The sequence below is a fragment of the Erpetoichthys calabaricus genome, chromosome 15 (assembly GCF_900747795.2).
Source record: "Erpetoichthys calabaricus chromosome 15, fErpCal1.3, whole genome shotgun sequence".
Lineage (NCBI taxonomy): Eukaryota > Metazoa > Chordata > Cladistia > Polypteriformes > Polypteridae > Erpetoichthys > Erpetoichthys calabaricus.
This window is the reverse complement of record NC_041408.2, coordinates 10,429,221-10,445,600: the sequence shown is the minus strand read 5'-3', so window position 1 is coordinate 10,445,600 and position 16,380 is coordinate 10,429,221. Positions and strand designations below refer to the sequence as shown.

At 41.4% G+C, this 16,380-nt stretch overlaps 1 protein-coding gene across 2 annotated transcripts in view; it reads left to right on the top strand.

The window, feature by feature from the left end:
• Positions 1–15,355, top strand: part of txlnba (taxilin beta a) — an 82,542-nt gene extending 67,187 nt beyond the window's left edge. For both annotated transcript variants that reach the window (XM_028820466.2, XM_028820465.2), the window contains exons 8-10: positions 8,055–8,147; positions 12,285–12,380; positions 14,674–15,355. In XM_028820466.2, coding sequence (XP_028676299.2) covers positions 8,055–8,147; positions 12,285–12,380; positions 14,674–15,327 — 843 coding nt within the window. In that variant the 3' untranslated portion in view covers positions 15,328–15,355. The remainder of the gene's footprint in view (positions 1–8,054; positions 8,148–12,284; positions 12,381–14,673) is intronic.
• The last annotated feature ends 1,025 nt before the right edge of the window (positions 15,356–16,380 follow it).

The window sequence follows — 16,380 nt, the reverse complement described above, 5'->3', positions numbered from 1 at the left end:
GCCGTTCCTAAAGTTCAGTTGACAAACGGCCACAATGAAGCGGCCTTCTCCGTCTGCCGTTTTTATGCAGAACGACGACTGTGCCATGCGGCAGATTACCAAGAAACGGAAGATTTTACACAAAGGAGCCCTGAGAGAAAACTGGATGATCTAACCAGCCTGGAAAAGGAAGGCTTCTCGAATAGCTAACTAAGGAGAAGTCCAGGCACACGGAAAACGGGGCTTTGCACTCAAATGGGAATCAGCCCCCCAACTCCAGAGCGACTGAAATGATAAGGAGGGGGGGCGTCTGAAATACTAGGTGGGACAAAATTAAGCAACAAGTAACAGCGTGCCGGACTTGGGGGCTTGACATGATGTTAGTGGGTGGCTTAGTACAGATACATGTCCCAATGGCCCCGGGCCTGATGTGAATAATCAATTAAAAAAGGAGTCATTTCAAGCAGTGATAGCCATTAGAAACACGAGGAGCGACTCAATTTTAAATCAATTTAAGGCTATCTTGTTGGAAAAAGGAAGGAATTTCTATCAAAAACATGAAAATGTCTGAGTGTGTCCAGACTGTTGACTGGTAGTGTGATAAAGAAGAGCCGATATTAAGAAAGAAAGACTGCAAAAATGCATATGTAAGGCACTATATTGGAAAAGAATTAAGGCTTGACAATATTTTTATTATTTAAGGTAGAATACAATAGAAGGATACAAAACCTATAGGCACTATATAAGAAAAGGAAAATGTTTAATATTATTAGTCAGTAAGAAAGTAGTTATATAATTATATAGTAGAAAGAAAGATAGAATTGATCTTTAAATATACACTTTATTACTCAGTAACAATTGTTACAAGAAACAAACTCAATCTTTACAGTCCATCCATCCATTTCCCAACCCGCTGAATCCGAACACAGGGTCACGGGGGTCTGCTGGAGCCAATCCCAGCCAACACAGGGCACAAGGCAGGAACCAATCCTGGGCAGGGTGCCAACCCACCACAGTAATATAATATAATATATCCATCCATTATCCAACCCGCTATCTCCCAACTACAGGGTCACAGGGGTCTGCTGGAGCCAATCCCAGCCAACACAGGGCACAAGGCCCACCCACAGGGAACACACAAACACTTGGGCAAATTTAGGATCGCCAATCCACCTAACCTGCATGTCTTTGGACTGTGGGAGGAAACCCACGCAGACACGGGGAGAACATGCAAACTCCATGCAGGGAGGACCTGGGAAGCGAACCTCAGGTCCCCAGGTCTCCCAACTGCGAGGCAGCAGCGCTACACACTGCACCACCATGCTGCCCTATCTTTACAGTCATGAATCCTCAAAAAGATATTTAAAAAAAACACTATTTCCAAAACTTAATGTTAGAATTGCAAACAAAAAACAGAGTTCCTCATTCTTGATTGTACAAACTGCTTCATTTATACACCACTGGTTAACAAAAGTTTGCAGGCTAAAATTCATTTTATAAAATGTATAATCAAGAAACACTCTTGCTTCTACTAAGGCAGTAAACATTTTACCTAAATTAATCTCTCTTTGATTATTGATTTTTTTTTTCTTTTCTTAACTAATAAATAGCCATTTCTGCCAGGCCCAGCAAAAGAACTGGCAATCCTGCTATCACTCTTATTGCCCCTCGGATCAGGCTGTCCACAGATAAATACAGACTTGTTAAAATACAAATCCAAAGCATTTAAAATAGAATTAAGAACAATTAAAAGTGGCTGAATCCTAAAACAAAACAGAAAACAATGAAAGACTTGTCTCTCTTTCAGAAAAGAAAGGTAACAAACCCCAGGATCAATGAGACACACAAATGAGCTTCTTAAATTGTGACATGGAGCAGAGAAAGAAAGAAAGAAAGAAAGAAAGAAAGAAAGAAAGAAAGAAAGAAAGAAAGAAAGAAAGAAAGAAATGCATATGTACTGCACTAGATTAGAAAAGGAGAACAGCTTGTTAATATTTTTATCAAAGGTAAAATAAAATAGAAGGATACAAAACCTATAGGCACTATATAAGAAAAGGAAAATGTTTAATATTATTGGTCAGTAAGAAAGTAGTTATATAATTATATAGTACAAAGAAAGAAAGAAAGAAAGAAAGAAAGAAAGAAAGAAAGAAAGAAAGAAAGAAGACTGCAAGATGTATATGTAAGGCACTATATTGGAAAAGCAATAAGGCTTGATATATTTATATCTTTATTATTTAAGTACAATATAACAGGAGGATGCTAAATCTTTGTAAAATGCTTATAAATGGGACTATTATTAGTCAGTAAGAAAGTAATCATATATTTATAGTAGAAAGAAAGAAAGAAAGAAAGAAAGAAAACACATAAGACACTATATTAGAAAATGAATAAGACTTGACATATTTTTTTTTATTATCAAAGGGAGAAAATAATAGAAGGATACAAAATATTTGTAAAGAAAAGGAAAAAGGTTTTATATTGTATTATTAGTCAGGAAGAAAGGCGTGGTATCATTATATAAACGAACGAAAGAAAGAAAGAAAGAAAGAAAGAAAGAAAGAAAGAAAGAAAGAAAGAAAGAAAGGCATTGGCCTGAGGTGGATGAAATTCCTGGGGATTTTGGTTTGGTATTTTTTGAAAATGTCCGCTCTGAGTAACAACGCCTATAAAATCCCACAAGTCTTTCCCGGCTCTACAAAGCATGTTGTGTCATGAAGGAACGGCGTCTTTGCTGATTCAGCACTGGATTGTAATTTTATTTCTCTTTTGATTTTTTTAAGACTAACTCAGCCGCTCCCTTTCATTCATCTGAAATCCTAGTTCTGCACCCTCTTTTTTTTGGACTCTCGGCGGCGCTCTTTTCAAACTCGTTGCTCTTCATGTCACCAAACTTGAGGCCTTTTTTGAATGAGGCCACCCAGTCGTCATGAGCGGCCTGGAGTGCGTAAGGCTAATTGTGAGGTTCTTGGAATTTAACTTGAGGGGGAGATCCCGCTAACAGTGAGGTGCAGCGTGGATTTGAACACGCAGGGCACTTTCCTGGCACCGTTTCCTGGCACACAGTACCTGCACACGCTTAGTGTGATGCCGAGCTGGCGTGTGGGGTGAGGCGGCAAGGCGATTGCACTGGGTGGCATTGTCACGTCACATTTTAATTAACATTACAAAAAAGCAATACTGTACAAGGAAGTTATGTGTGAACCATAAAAATGACACACACTGTCAGTGCCTTATTTATATACAACCTTTAAAAGCTGTCAAAAATATTTTGATTTTAAAAGCTTCACGTTTCATATAAACCAGTTCAGAACTTCTCAGCACACTTTTGAGTGTCTGAACGGCACCGGTGCATTTCAAAGCCACCTGCCATTACGTGGCATTGGCGTTCATTTTTCTAATTTTTCCATATCGCCATAGGCGCCGTCTATGGGGTGCAAATCTGCTGGAGTGATGCTAAAGAAAAGTCGGGACGTTAAAAATGATTTGGTGTTAAAAGTGTCTCAGGTCTGTTTGGCGAGGGATTTAAATTTGATACGATCGTGTCTCAGTATCTGTCCTGAATCTGTAAAGTTAATAAAAATAATTATAATTAAACAGACAGGTGTGACCTAATAAACCAACATGAATACCACCTACCTGTTGACTTCAAATTCTGCCCAGTGCATGACATCGGTGGTTTGGTCAGCTCTCGCTGGTCTGTGCTGAAGGGCGGTATGAGTGGGTGAGTGGAATGATCACCGCCGACTCGTCCTGCAGGACTCTCCGAGACAAATGCCTGCTTCAGGGGTGACGCTGCAAAAAGCACAAAGCATCTTGGCAGACTTTTTTTGCATTTCACATTTCTGTAAAAACTTATCCGTATCACTTTAGTGAAAAATAAGCAATACAAACAAGTTGCTGAGGGTGCCTTTCTATTTAACCTGCCAGCTTGCTTACCAGGTAGCTTACAGTGATGGTGACAGCACCGTTACAGTTTTACTATGCAGCCCCATAAACTGTAACCATATAGATTGTATTTAGGCCCTTGAACTAATTTGCATAATCAATTATATAAAAAAATCTTTCGATGTGACAAGATATTTTGGAGACGAGACTTTTTGGATGACAGATTTTTTTCAAGTCCCGCGAGACGAGACTTTTGCCTTGGGATTTTTTCAAGTCACGCCGTCCTCTCAAACATTTTCAAACAAGACCACAGTCCTCTCAACTCTCATTAGTGTGAATGCTTTTGTCAGACACCTCCTGCGTTCTTAGCTCTTATACATTTTAACGTTTTCCTCACTTTAAGTTCCCAATTAAAGAAGACGTATCATTTCCAAATCTTATTGAAGAATTTCATCACGAGGCATTATAAATGAGTACATGGGCAATCCTAGCACTGAGAAACGAGGAAGTCAAACGAATTAACGCTAAAAATGTTGATCGGTTACACGGCAAATTGGTTAAATGCGTATCAATATACTGTGATGAAACAGTTGGTGGTAATCATGCGGAAGATGAACACAACAACTTACAACATCCCTAAGAATATCTACAACCGTTAACAACGTCCAGTCTTACAACCAGGGCCGGATTTTCCTATAGGCTAACTAGGCTTCAGCCTAGGGCCTCAAGATCAAGAGGGGCCTACATTCAAATTGTTAGCAAAATTTTATTATCTCTCATGTAATTTACAAACTTAAAAATGGAAGGTGAAAGGGCCTCATAAGTGGAATAGCCTAGGGCCTCTTTTCATATAAATCCGGCCCTGCTTACAACGCATGAATTACTGTAGAAAGATGGATGTATCCAAGAAAGGTAATGTAGTACATCTACAGGGGATAACATTACACAACAAAGGAGACCTTGAAATGCCATTCATATTAAAATGTTAACAGTTTCCTGTTAGAATAGCTTTTGCAAAGACAACAAATCTCAGAGCCAAACATTCGAAAAAGTCGTTTTATTTAATAGAGAGAAAGAAACGAAATTCAATCACGGGCAGTTACACGTTGTGTTGATGCATATGTAACAATTCTCATGAAAATAAAAATCTGTTTAAATTGTACATCCGCATCCTCATACGCGAGAGGCAGAACCACAAAGAGGCCTGGGGGTTGGCGAGCGAAGTGGGGGGGGGAGGCAAAGCCCCCTAGTCTAATGTAATAATAATAATAATTCTTTTTATTGATATGGCGGTTTCCTCACGACTCAAAGTGCTTTACGTAATGAGTGTGGAGCTCCTTCAACCACCGCTAGATAGATAGATAGATAGATAGATAGATAGATAGATAGATAGATAGATAGATAGATAGATAGATAGATAGTGTAGTTGGCAGGATTAGATAGATAGATAGATAGATAGATAGATAGATAGATAGATAGATAGATAGATAGATAGATAGATAGATAGATAGATAGATAGATAGATAGATAGATAGATACTTTATTAATCCCAAGGGGAAATTCCCATACTCCAGCAGCAGCATACTGATAATAACAATATTAAATTAAAGAGTGATAACAATGCAGGTATAACAGACAGAAAGTAACTTTGTATAATGTTAACATTTACCCCTCCGAGGTGGAATTGAAGAGTCGCATAGTTTGGAGGAGGAACGATCTCCTCAGTCTGTCAGTGGAGCAGGACGGTGACAGCAGTCTGTCGCTGAAGCTGCTCCTCTGTCTGGAGATGATATTGTTAAGTGGATGCAGTGGATTCTCCATGATTGACAGGAGTCTGCTCAGCGCCCGTCGCTCTGCCACAGATGTCAAACTGTCCAGCTCCGTGCCTACAATAGAGCCTGCCTTCCTCACCAGTTTGTCCAGGCGTGAGGCATCCCTCTTCTTTATGCTGCCTCCCCAGCACACCACCGCATAGAAGACGGCTAATGTGTAGATGAGGCGACGGCAGCCATTATTGCACCCATACACTCACCACACATGAACTGTTAGCTGGTGAAGTGGTGTATTAGTGAGCCAGTGAGAGACAAGGGATGACTGGGGGGGCAGAGTGACTAGGCAGTGGTGGGTAATTTACCCAGGATACATGCAACTCTTTGCAAAAGATGCCCAGAAATCTTCAATGACGACAGAGAGTCAGGACTTTGATTTTTACATCTTATCCAAAGGATGGCGCCATTTTCACAGCACACAGTGTTCCCGTCACTGCACTGGGGCTTTGGAATCCAAAATTCAGGCCGAAGGGTATGCAGCCCCTTGCTGGTCTCACCAACTCCTCTTCCAGCAGCAGCCCAAGCTTTTCCATGTTCTGGCTGGGCCTGAACAGGCTTCAATGAAACTGAAGTATGACGATTATATCTAAACATTTACCCATGATTCCTGTTTACCGCATACTCACTAGTGTATGCAAATGATGGAATGTCAGTGTTCGTTGTGAATTTTTCCAGCTATGGAGAACTTTTTTTAGGGTGTCTGGAGTGAACGAATGTCAAGAGTGTAATCATCCATCCATCCATCCATTATCCAACCCGCTATATCCTAACTACAGGGTCACGGGGGTCTGCTGGAGCCAATCCCAGCCAACACAGGGCGCAAGGCAGGAAACAAACTCGGGGCAGGGCGCCAGCCCACCACAGGGCACACACACACCAAGCACACACTATGGACAATTTAGAATCGCCAATGCACCTAACCTGCATGTCTTTGGACTGTGGGAGGAAACCAGAGTACCAGGAGGAAACCCACGCAGACATGGGGAGAACATGCAAACTCCAGAGTGTAATCATCAAGTCTGTAATGAAGGTGACCAATAGAGTGCAGTAGTTGCAGAGCTGTAGCTCACGTTTTAATGTGAGTTTATTTGAGAGATGCTTATATTTTAAACTAGCAAAATACCCGCGCTTCACAGCAGAGAAGTAGTGTGTTAAAGAGGTTATGTAAACATATATATACATATACATATACACATATCTACATATACATATATCTACATATACACATATATACATATACATACATATATATATATATATATATATATATATATATATACACATCCACATACACTCTCTTCTGTGATGTTGCGATGTCCACGGCTTTATTTAATGTTAGCTAAGACGTGGCACTTAAAAGTTTCTCGCTACAGCAATTTTAACTCCGTTACAAAGTGATCCAAAGTCTCGTTTATACCTCATGTCTTCTCATTAAACTTGTACGTCGCAAATATGGTATTGCAAACGGCAGCGGGAGCATTTCTATAAACTTAATTTAAACTTACTGTTTACACCGTGCTTTGTTTCCTACTGCGTTCACAGTCAGTTCACGTGATTATGTGGGAGGCGTGATGACGCGATACGCAACTCCGCCTCCCACAGCCATCGAGCTGCAGTCTATTACAGTATATGGACAAAAAAGAGGTTCCAGTTATGACCATTACGCGTAGAATTTCGAAATGAAACCTGCCTAACTTTTGTAAGTAAGCTGTAAGGAATGAGCCTGCCAAATTTCAGCCTTCCACCTACACAGGAAGTTGGAGAATTAGTGATGAGTGAGTAAGTCAGTCAGTGAGTCAGTGAGTGAGTGAGTGAGTCAGTGAGGGCTTTGCCTTTTATTAGTATAGATGAATTCACTCTCCTATTACGTCTCAGGGTGCACCTTGTGTGCCTCAAACGACCACAAACGATGTGCGACTAACAGGTTTGTCAACTCGCGCCTTGTGCAGGCTAAACGTCTCAAGTCCTGATGACTTACCTCCTTGGATGGCAGATTTTAAGAGAAGCACTGGCTGCTGCTTTGTGGATGAAGATGAGTGTCACAAGTGCAATGATACCCAGAAGGCAATAGCTTCATTTAAAGACCAAGCCAGGAGACTAACAAATTGTGATATGGTGTTATAAAGCATTTATTATTTATGGTTTATACTTCAAAGCCCCCATACTGACTGCCTGACTGACCCAGACATGAGGTCATGAGGACTGAAGATGAGATGCATCCTCCCCAAGACAGCTTTCAGAATAGAGAGTGGTTGTGCTTACTTCATTGGATGTTGCTAACACTAAAAGTTTAAACATCTGATAAAGTGACGTGCAGACGTCACACGGACTAACATGCCTTCGCTCCTTCTCCTGCAGCTTTCCCTCTACTCGGAGAAGTTTGAAGAGTTCCAGAATACATTGGGCAAGAGCAACGAAGTGTTTGCAAGTTTCAAACAGGAGATGGATAAAGTGAGTACAAAACCCGGGGTCTCCAATTCTGTGACGGGGTTAACCATGGTCCAAGGTGACTTACAAGTTCGGGATGTGCTACAAGGGGTTAAAAATAGTTTTGTACAGTAGCAACACAAGCCTGTAGCGGTCATAAGGATGCTAATATTCACACCATCCAAAGACATTGATTTATTTATTTTATTACAGGGACCCAGGGAACACACCCAGCCTTGACCCAGCACACATTCACTCCCACACAGAGACATTGATAAGCAGCTCAATGTATCGATGAAAAAAGAATCTTCTTCTTCTTCTTTCGGCTGCTTCTGTTAGAGGTTGCCACAGCTGATCATCTTTCTGTATTGCTGTCCGCAAATTGATCTGGCAAAATTTTACACCAGATGCCCTTCCTGACGTAACCATCCCTATTTATCTGGGCTTGGGACTCGCACAAAGAAACACACTGGCTTCTGCATCCCCTGTGGCTGGGTTCATCAAATAAAGAATATATTAATCAAATAATAGGGAGAAAAAAAATATTACACAAAATCGCGTACGCAAAAGCCCTCCCCAGTTCCCCATCAGCAATAATTATTTACATATACTATTTACATGAAACTGAACAAAACCACAGACTCTCCTCAATAAACATTTAGCACTAACAATAAAAGTCCAAACAGAGTCCAGTACAACAAGACAAGTCCAGCTGCAGCCCTCCACAGCTCCATGATTCAGTAGCTCTGCCGGACAGCCAATTGGATTGCAGGTTTTTGTCACTTGGTTTACTTGACCTGAGTCAGATAACCCTCTCCTATCGTGTAACCAGATGTTATCACTGACACATATAACATAAAGGGACAACCTCCTCAATGGAGTGGAGCTCTGGGGGTCCACAGCTCGAGTCTTTTGAATACAGCGGGTGCAGATGACGATGTGTGGAACGGTAAGCCCTGTGAATGACCCTCTGATAGGAATGTAAAGTTTTGTCCTACCAGGTTCCCATTGCAGTGTGAAGATTTGGCATAATTGGGAGCGTTCCCCAGATAAAGATGTATCCAACCAAAATGAAAGCACACAGACAAGCAGGTGCAGGACAAGCACATACATCCAGAAGAAACTGAAATCGACGGTGGTAGTTGCAGTTGTCATCCAATAGAGTGTGAGATGTGAAGAGACAGATACAGGCTGTTTTGATCGCGATCCTCTTGGCATCTTTTTGGATTGTTTTTAAAGAGCCTGCTTAATTAACCTTCTTCCCAACAATCCCTGCTCCCTATGAATCTGCCCAACAGAGTAATACTGCCAAGGCTGCTGGGAGTTGTAGGCAATTTTAAGTAGCACTGCTACAAGCAGATGGACACAGTGTTTCAGCAGACGACAACAAGCAGCCTTGTGGTGTACAATCTAGACATCCTAACCACTAGACCAAACTGCAGATCTATTTCAGTGAGTAAAAATGGTCGCCTCCATTCCAGTGGTTTACATTGGTGGTACTTTACACGACTTCTAGTCGGAGTGGATGTTGAACTTGCAGAATCTCGTCACCTTAATGATGTCACTTTACACAACTAGGAATCACAGGGGATGACAAATAACATGATGCCATGCGGACTTTATAGCACAGTTTCACATTTCCAAAGTATCACGAGCTTGCTGAACTCCAATAGCCAATAACAGTGCCAGTGGTTGTATGAAGACTTCTCAGGAATGGCAGGTTTGGCCACAGACTGAGCCTTTTTGTTTTCCTTTTTCAGTTCTGCTGTGGTACGACAAACACAAGATATCAGACGGACGAGCCTCTGTTCTGTTTGCACAGTCAAAGACACCCGCTGTCACTGGGCGTTGTACTCTCATTGTACGCTAATTGTTTGTCTGCTCACAAATGTACACACACACAGAGCTTGCCCTTACATCTTAAGTCCATGTCACATTAGACAAGCTTTCCAGTGATTTTTCACATGTAGCCTTCATTTAAATGTGTCGGCAGTTGGCAGCACACTCCCGCAAATGTCACGCGCATAATGTGACTTACCCTACGACTCACTCCGACTATTCCACGACTTCCTACGGCAGATTCATAGGGGTGGACACTGCGTGCATGAGCAGATAACAACCAACATACTGTGACAGATAGGGGGCGCTGTCGTCCCCTTGAACCCTTGGACCAGGTAAAAGTCCAATAAATTATTTTATTTGGACAAACACGTGCACTAAGCACCCTCCACTCCACAATACTCATAAACAATAATAATAATCACAATAATCAATAATCCTCCACATCTCCCAGCAGCTCAGTCACCCTTCCTCCCCACTCGGCTCACTGCTGGGATCTCCCAGAGTCCTTTTATACTTCTTGACCCGGAAGTGTTTCTGCCCCTCAGTCCACGTGACTTTATAACACTTCCGGGTCGGGTAAAACTCCTTTTCTTCAGCCCGGAAGTATGTCATTTCCTCTGTCCCCTCGACTGGGAAGTACTTCCGGGCTATAAGGCAAATAGAAGTCTCTGGGCCTCCCTGCAACGTCCCCTGGCGGCCCCCATGGTATCCAGCAGGGCTGTGCATTAAAACTCCAAGGTCCATGAGGCCCTGCTGGAATTCGGGGCACCTCCATGTTGCAGGGAGGGCTCCATCTGGCGGCCTGGGGGTATTGGCCGGGATAAACTACTGGCCATATATCAAAATACATATCAACAGAAGGTAGGAAGTCAATTTATCTTCACCATTTATAAGTGGATTTCAATTAGCGTTAACAATAACCATTCAAATTAGACATGCAGAAAACAATATTTACCTTAGTATGATTGGGCTTATATTTTTTTTAATGATTGTATATTTTACAGTAAAAAAAATAACATTAGGCCCACCCTAATATGAAATCCCAGCACCGCTATTGGTTTGAAGTGGATCGTTGTGAGTCGATATCCAACGACTTCAGATCCACAGACGACACCGCACTCCTTGAAGACGGCGACAACGAACTGCAAGCTACATTGTCTGATTTAAATAGTTTTAGTCAACGATTTGGACTGACAGTAAACACAAGCAAAGACAGAGATGCAAGTCATTAGCAGAAAAGTAAAGAAAATAACTATAGATCTAGAGAGTGTCCACTTGAATCAGGTAGACAAGTTTGTTTACCTGTCGGAGTCATCCCAAGTGATGGGGAGTACAAAGATGATATAGACAGACGTGTAGGACTGGCGGCAGGTGCTGCTTGTGCTCTAAATCACGTGTGGAATTCTAAGCATATTAGCCAGCAAACAATCTCAGTTTATGAAACTCTTGTTCTCTCCATTTTGCTCTACAATGCAGAAACATGGACAGTGAAACAAGAAGACGAGAGAAAGTTACACGTTTCTGAAATGGCAGTACTTAGATGAATCTAGAAAAGACCGTTTATGGGACGAAAACATCAGGCGCTCAGGTGATGTAACATTTATGATCCAGAAGAGAAGGTCATCGTACTTTGGACGTGTAGTACACATGACAACCAACAGAATTCCTCAAATTCTGCAATACGGTCATATTTATGGCAAAAGACCTGCAGGAAGACAGGACACCATCAGTAATGGACTTATCTCTAGTGTCTGCTACAGGACAGACAACAATGGAGAGTCGCTGTGATAAGCTGTCGGAGTGTGCGTTCACATTGCAGTGGACTAAAGGAAATGATGTGGGTCGCACCTATTATGTTTCTTCGACTGCCGACATTTTTCTGCAAAAACCTCTTAAAATCTTTGGGGGAAAATGCTGTTCTGTCAGGAAAATGGCAGAATGTTACTAACATGTTGATTCCCGTAGGACGTCTTTAACCTGGGGTTATTTTTGTAAGTCTTTTTATAGAAGCTAAAAGGAGGCTCTGCGATCTTTACTGAAATATGTTCAGTTCGTAAAAAATTACTGACTTGAGTGATTCGGATAGAACTAAAATTACAGACGTCCTCTGGTAATGATGACTTTTACCACATCCTTCTAGTGTAAATCTAATCCTGCCTGAACAGAACGTTTGAGCTTCCAATACAAGCCCACTCTAAACTAACCTGGGAGACTGCATTGGACCCTCCAAAAACAACCAAGCGTCAAAACGTGAAAATATTCTTAATAAACTAACGCAACTTTTCACTAAGGGTATTCATTGATTCTTTCTTTCCACAGATGACAAAGAAAATGGGGAAGTTAGAAAAAGAAACCACGCTGTGGAGAACTCGCTTTGAGAGCTGCAACAAAGCACTCCTGGATATGATTGAAGAGGTAAGTAACGGGACGACTATTAGGTTTTCCATTTTTCGCGGGTATCAATTGCACAGAATGTGAATTCCAGTATACCATACTTCATTTCAGTTCATTCATTTTTTAATGTTAATTTTATTATTGGGTAAAGGCTAACTTGCTTGTAAGGAAAACATTCAATGAAAGGGTGAGTTTTTGTGTATATGTTTATGGGTGACTTTTTACATAAATTATTCATAAATAAGCTCCTTTTTAAAAAAAAAAAAATCATGACTCAATTCAATAAAATAGTACATGTCATGAGAAACATGTTTATGTGTTATTGTCATTTTGCAATAAACAGTGTTATGTATCAGTCTAAATGCATGTACGTAATTTTTTTAAAGTTGTTATGTACCATATTTTTACATAATTTCTGTGAGTTCTATTTTTATGTGGGGCAGCATGGTAGCGCAGTGGTGGTGCTGCTGCCTTGCAGTAAGGAGACCAGGGTTCACATCCCGGGTCCTCCCTGCGTGAAGTTTGCATGTTCTCTCCGTGTTTGTGTGGGTTACCTCCAGGTGCTCTAATTTCCTCCAACAGTCCAAAGACATGCAGGTTAGAAGAACTGGCATTTATAAATTGTCCCTAGTGTGTGACTAGTGTGTGTGTCTTGTCCAGGGTTTGTTCCCCACCTTGCACTCCATATTATCTGGGATAGTCTCCAGCAGACCCCAGTGACCCTGTTCAAGACAATGGTTAAGTTGAGACTAATGACTATTATTGCCTACCGTCCTTTTAAATGCCTATGTTTCTTGTTCTTTGGTGGAACCCCAAGAGGCGGAGCCACCCTGGCATCATGGCTTCTGGATCCTTTTTCTGGTAGTTGAGTATTTGGTGCATGAAAGAGATTCTTAGTATTGTACTGGTAGGCAGGACCAAATTCATTTAAACAAGACTTTACTGAGGTAGTGTCCAGCAGAGGCCCACCTGACTTCAGCTAGGCCTCTAAGGCTACCTGCAGGCTTCAACTGGAGCAAAACAACTCGAAATATCACTAAAATGTAACAAAAGCTCCACAAGAGAAGGGCCACCGTAAACTTCAACTTGTAGTAAAAGGGAAAACAAAGAATCTTAATGAATGAAGGATTTATTAATAAACATAGCAAAATTCAAGGAAACGCTCAAAAGAGCAAAAAGAGGTAAAAAGGAAGTTGTCAAAAAAGCAATCCACAGCAAACAATTCCCCCCAAAAAATCAGACTCTTTCAGACAAAGCGAGATATAATCAAAAATCCAGAAAATGCAACACAAAAAACACAAGTGTCTCTGAAACTCCAACAAACAAATGATTCCCAACTCCTGAGCCTTCTCAGCCAATTTCAATACCCTGTGGGAGAGCTCAAGTGCAGTGATGTCAGAGTGGCCTCACCTCCTGGGACTCCAACCCACAAGCTACATGGAACATAACTACATTTAACAGATTTTTGATAGTACAAAATTACAAAATCACATATTTTTCGTAAGGCTATTGTGCCACCAGGCAATGAAAATACTCTGATATAAATGGGAATCTGAATAACTAAGCAGAGGTCAAAACTAGGAGATCAAAGTATCTAAACACAAATTAAATTCAAAGTCGAAAGAAGAACTAGGGGGAATTCAAGAAATCAAGAAACTTTGCTTTATTCTTTTAGTAGTCTGCAAACCTTGGATCGAGGTATTGCACCCAGAGATTGACCGTAGACATTGCCACTAGCAACAGCATAGCAACTGTTACAGAAAATCACCCAAGATGGCGTCTCCTGGTGAAAAACAAAATGGCATTGTGGGAGAATTCAAATCACACTTTAAAATGATAAAATATCAAACAGTCTTCAAAATTGATTAAATAACTCCCATAATATACTGTTCTGACTTGAAAAGAGACAGGGAGAGTTTTTAAGTTAAGGGATCAGGAGATGAGACTTTCTCAAGAAAGTGAGCCAAGGTCATAGCCAAAATCTCCACCTGATTAGACATAAAGTTCAAAACGTGACCCAAAAAAATCAAAAAGAAAAGAATTAGACAAAAAGAGAATCACACGCCAACACTGTTATTATCCTAATCTCGGATACTACAGGGAAGTGTGCACTGACCGTTGAGTGGTTGATCCAGTCATATGATGTTTCCACACACCATCGCGAAAACAAGAGAAAATCAAGAAGGGAATGATAATGAACTTGATCAAATCAATCCAAAATGAAAAATAAAACTCATAAACAAAGCCCTCATGACAGCAAACGTGAGAGCATTTACTTGTCACCACTCATGATTCTTGCTTTCTCTTCTTACAGAGACTCGTCAAGGATAAGGAGTACGAGTGCTTTGTGTTAAAGATCCAGCGACTAGAGAAGCTCTGCCGAGCTCTGCAAGAAGAAAGGTCAGTGCTCTACAAGAAAATTGCAGAAGCACGTGGCCCAAAATCAAAGAGTAAGGAAGAGGAGCCTGGGGAACCCATAGAAGAACACCCGGAGCCTCCAAAGACCAACCTGGAAGACCTCATCGCTGCCTTCAGGATATCACACTGCATTGATCTTCCTGCGGAGTGCCCTACTGGTGCCCAGGAACCTGCTGAGGCCTGCCAGGCTGCTCTCCATGAAATTCCTCAAGAGGAAGGAGCTTCCAGACAGGAGATACCCAACGTTGATAACAGTGAGAGAGAAGGAGGAATCCTTAGCTCTGGTGCTGAAACAAATGTTTCCAACACCAAAGAGAGTGAGAGCTCAGAAGCACTGCTCAGTAATAAGAATCCCGAAGCTGCTGCCACCAAAGAGAATGAGGCAGCAGCTCCATCACCTGCTTGCACCAGTGAGAGCAAAGCAGTTGTAAGCGATGGCGAGATGGCAACAGGCAATCAGAATAAGGAACAAGCCGACTCTCTAAAGCCCACCGATCCTTTAGAAGAGAGTCACAATAAGCCCGACGCCGACTTAGAGGGGGTTGATTAAAGCGCAAAGCATCATGCGGTGAAGTTTCTTTATTCTTTTTTTTTAAGTGACTTCCCAGAAATTTGTAGAAATTCTTTTTTTTTTTTATCTGCCCCCCCTTTTCTAAAGACTTGTTTGAAATTTAAGGTCATGTCGTTATCCCTGCCATTTCACGTCAGGCTTTACAGGAATGGAAGCTGCCTCATCACGCAGAATATTTCAGAAAGCCTTGAGATTAAAGCGGGTGCGCATTCGCGTTAAAGTCATCAAAGGCAGTAACTTAAAAAAATAAAATAAATTAAAAAATAAAAATTGGTAGTGCAGGGGATGGCAACGCTTTGCAAGAAACGATCTCAACTCTTATTTACAAGAAAACAAAAGTGGCAGAAGTGCTTGTTAGCTGTCAACATTCACATCTTGCTGAGTTTTAAAAGGGAGATAGGAGGCGTACTGTACATTATAAATAACAGTTGTGACCACTAGGGGGTGCTGCAGCACCCCAAACCCCAGACACGTCCCGGTATAATAAGGTTTATATTCACAAATACTTTTCCACAACAGTGGCATAATCACAACACAATTTTTCATCTCTCTCTTTCTTCTCCTCCATACCTCCCAGGCGAGCTTTGTCCATCTTCTACACCCGACTCCAACTCGCCTAGATGAGGTTCAGCAGTTTCTTTTATCCTGGACCCAGGGTATAGTCTGTTAGAAGCACTTCCTCCTCAAACTGAAACTCTACAAAGTAAGGATTACTAATCTCAGAAGTTCCCATGAACTAAAATGTATTATTATTTTCATGGGACTACAAGTCCCAGCATGCCCTGCAGGTGTTCATGTGGGTCAGCTCCATGGTCCCTGATTCCTTTCAGGAGCCTCTTGAACTCAGAACAGTCAATAATGTACGTGAGGATGAACCGGGCAAATGTGGACATACACAGTCAGCAAAGGGTGGGTGCAAAGTGATTCAGTGCTTTTATTAAAACCACACAAAAGTGTCCCAAATGCAGGGCAAAAGAGACCTTCCATAAATAACATAAATAATCCACAAAAATCAAAGTGACAGTCCGTGAC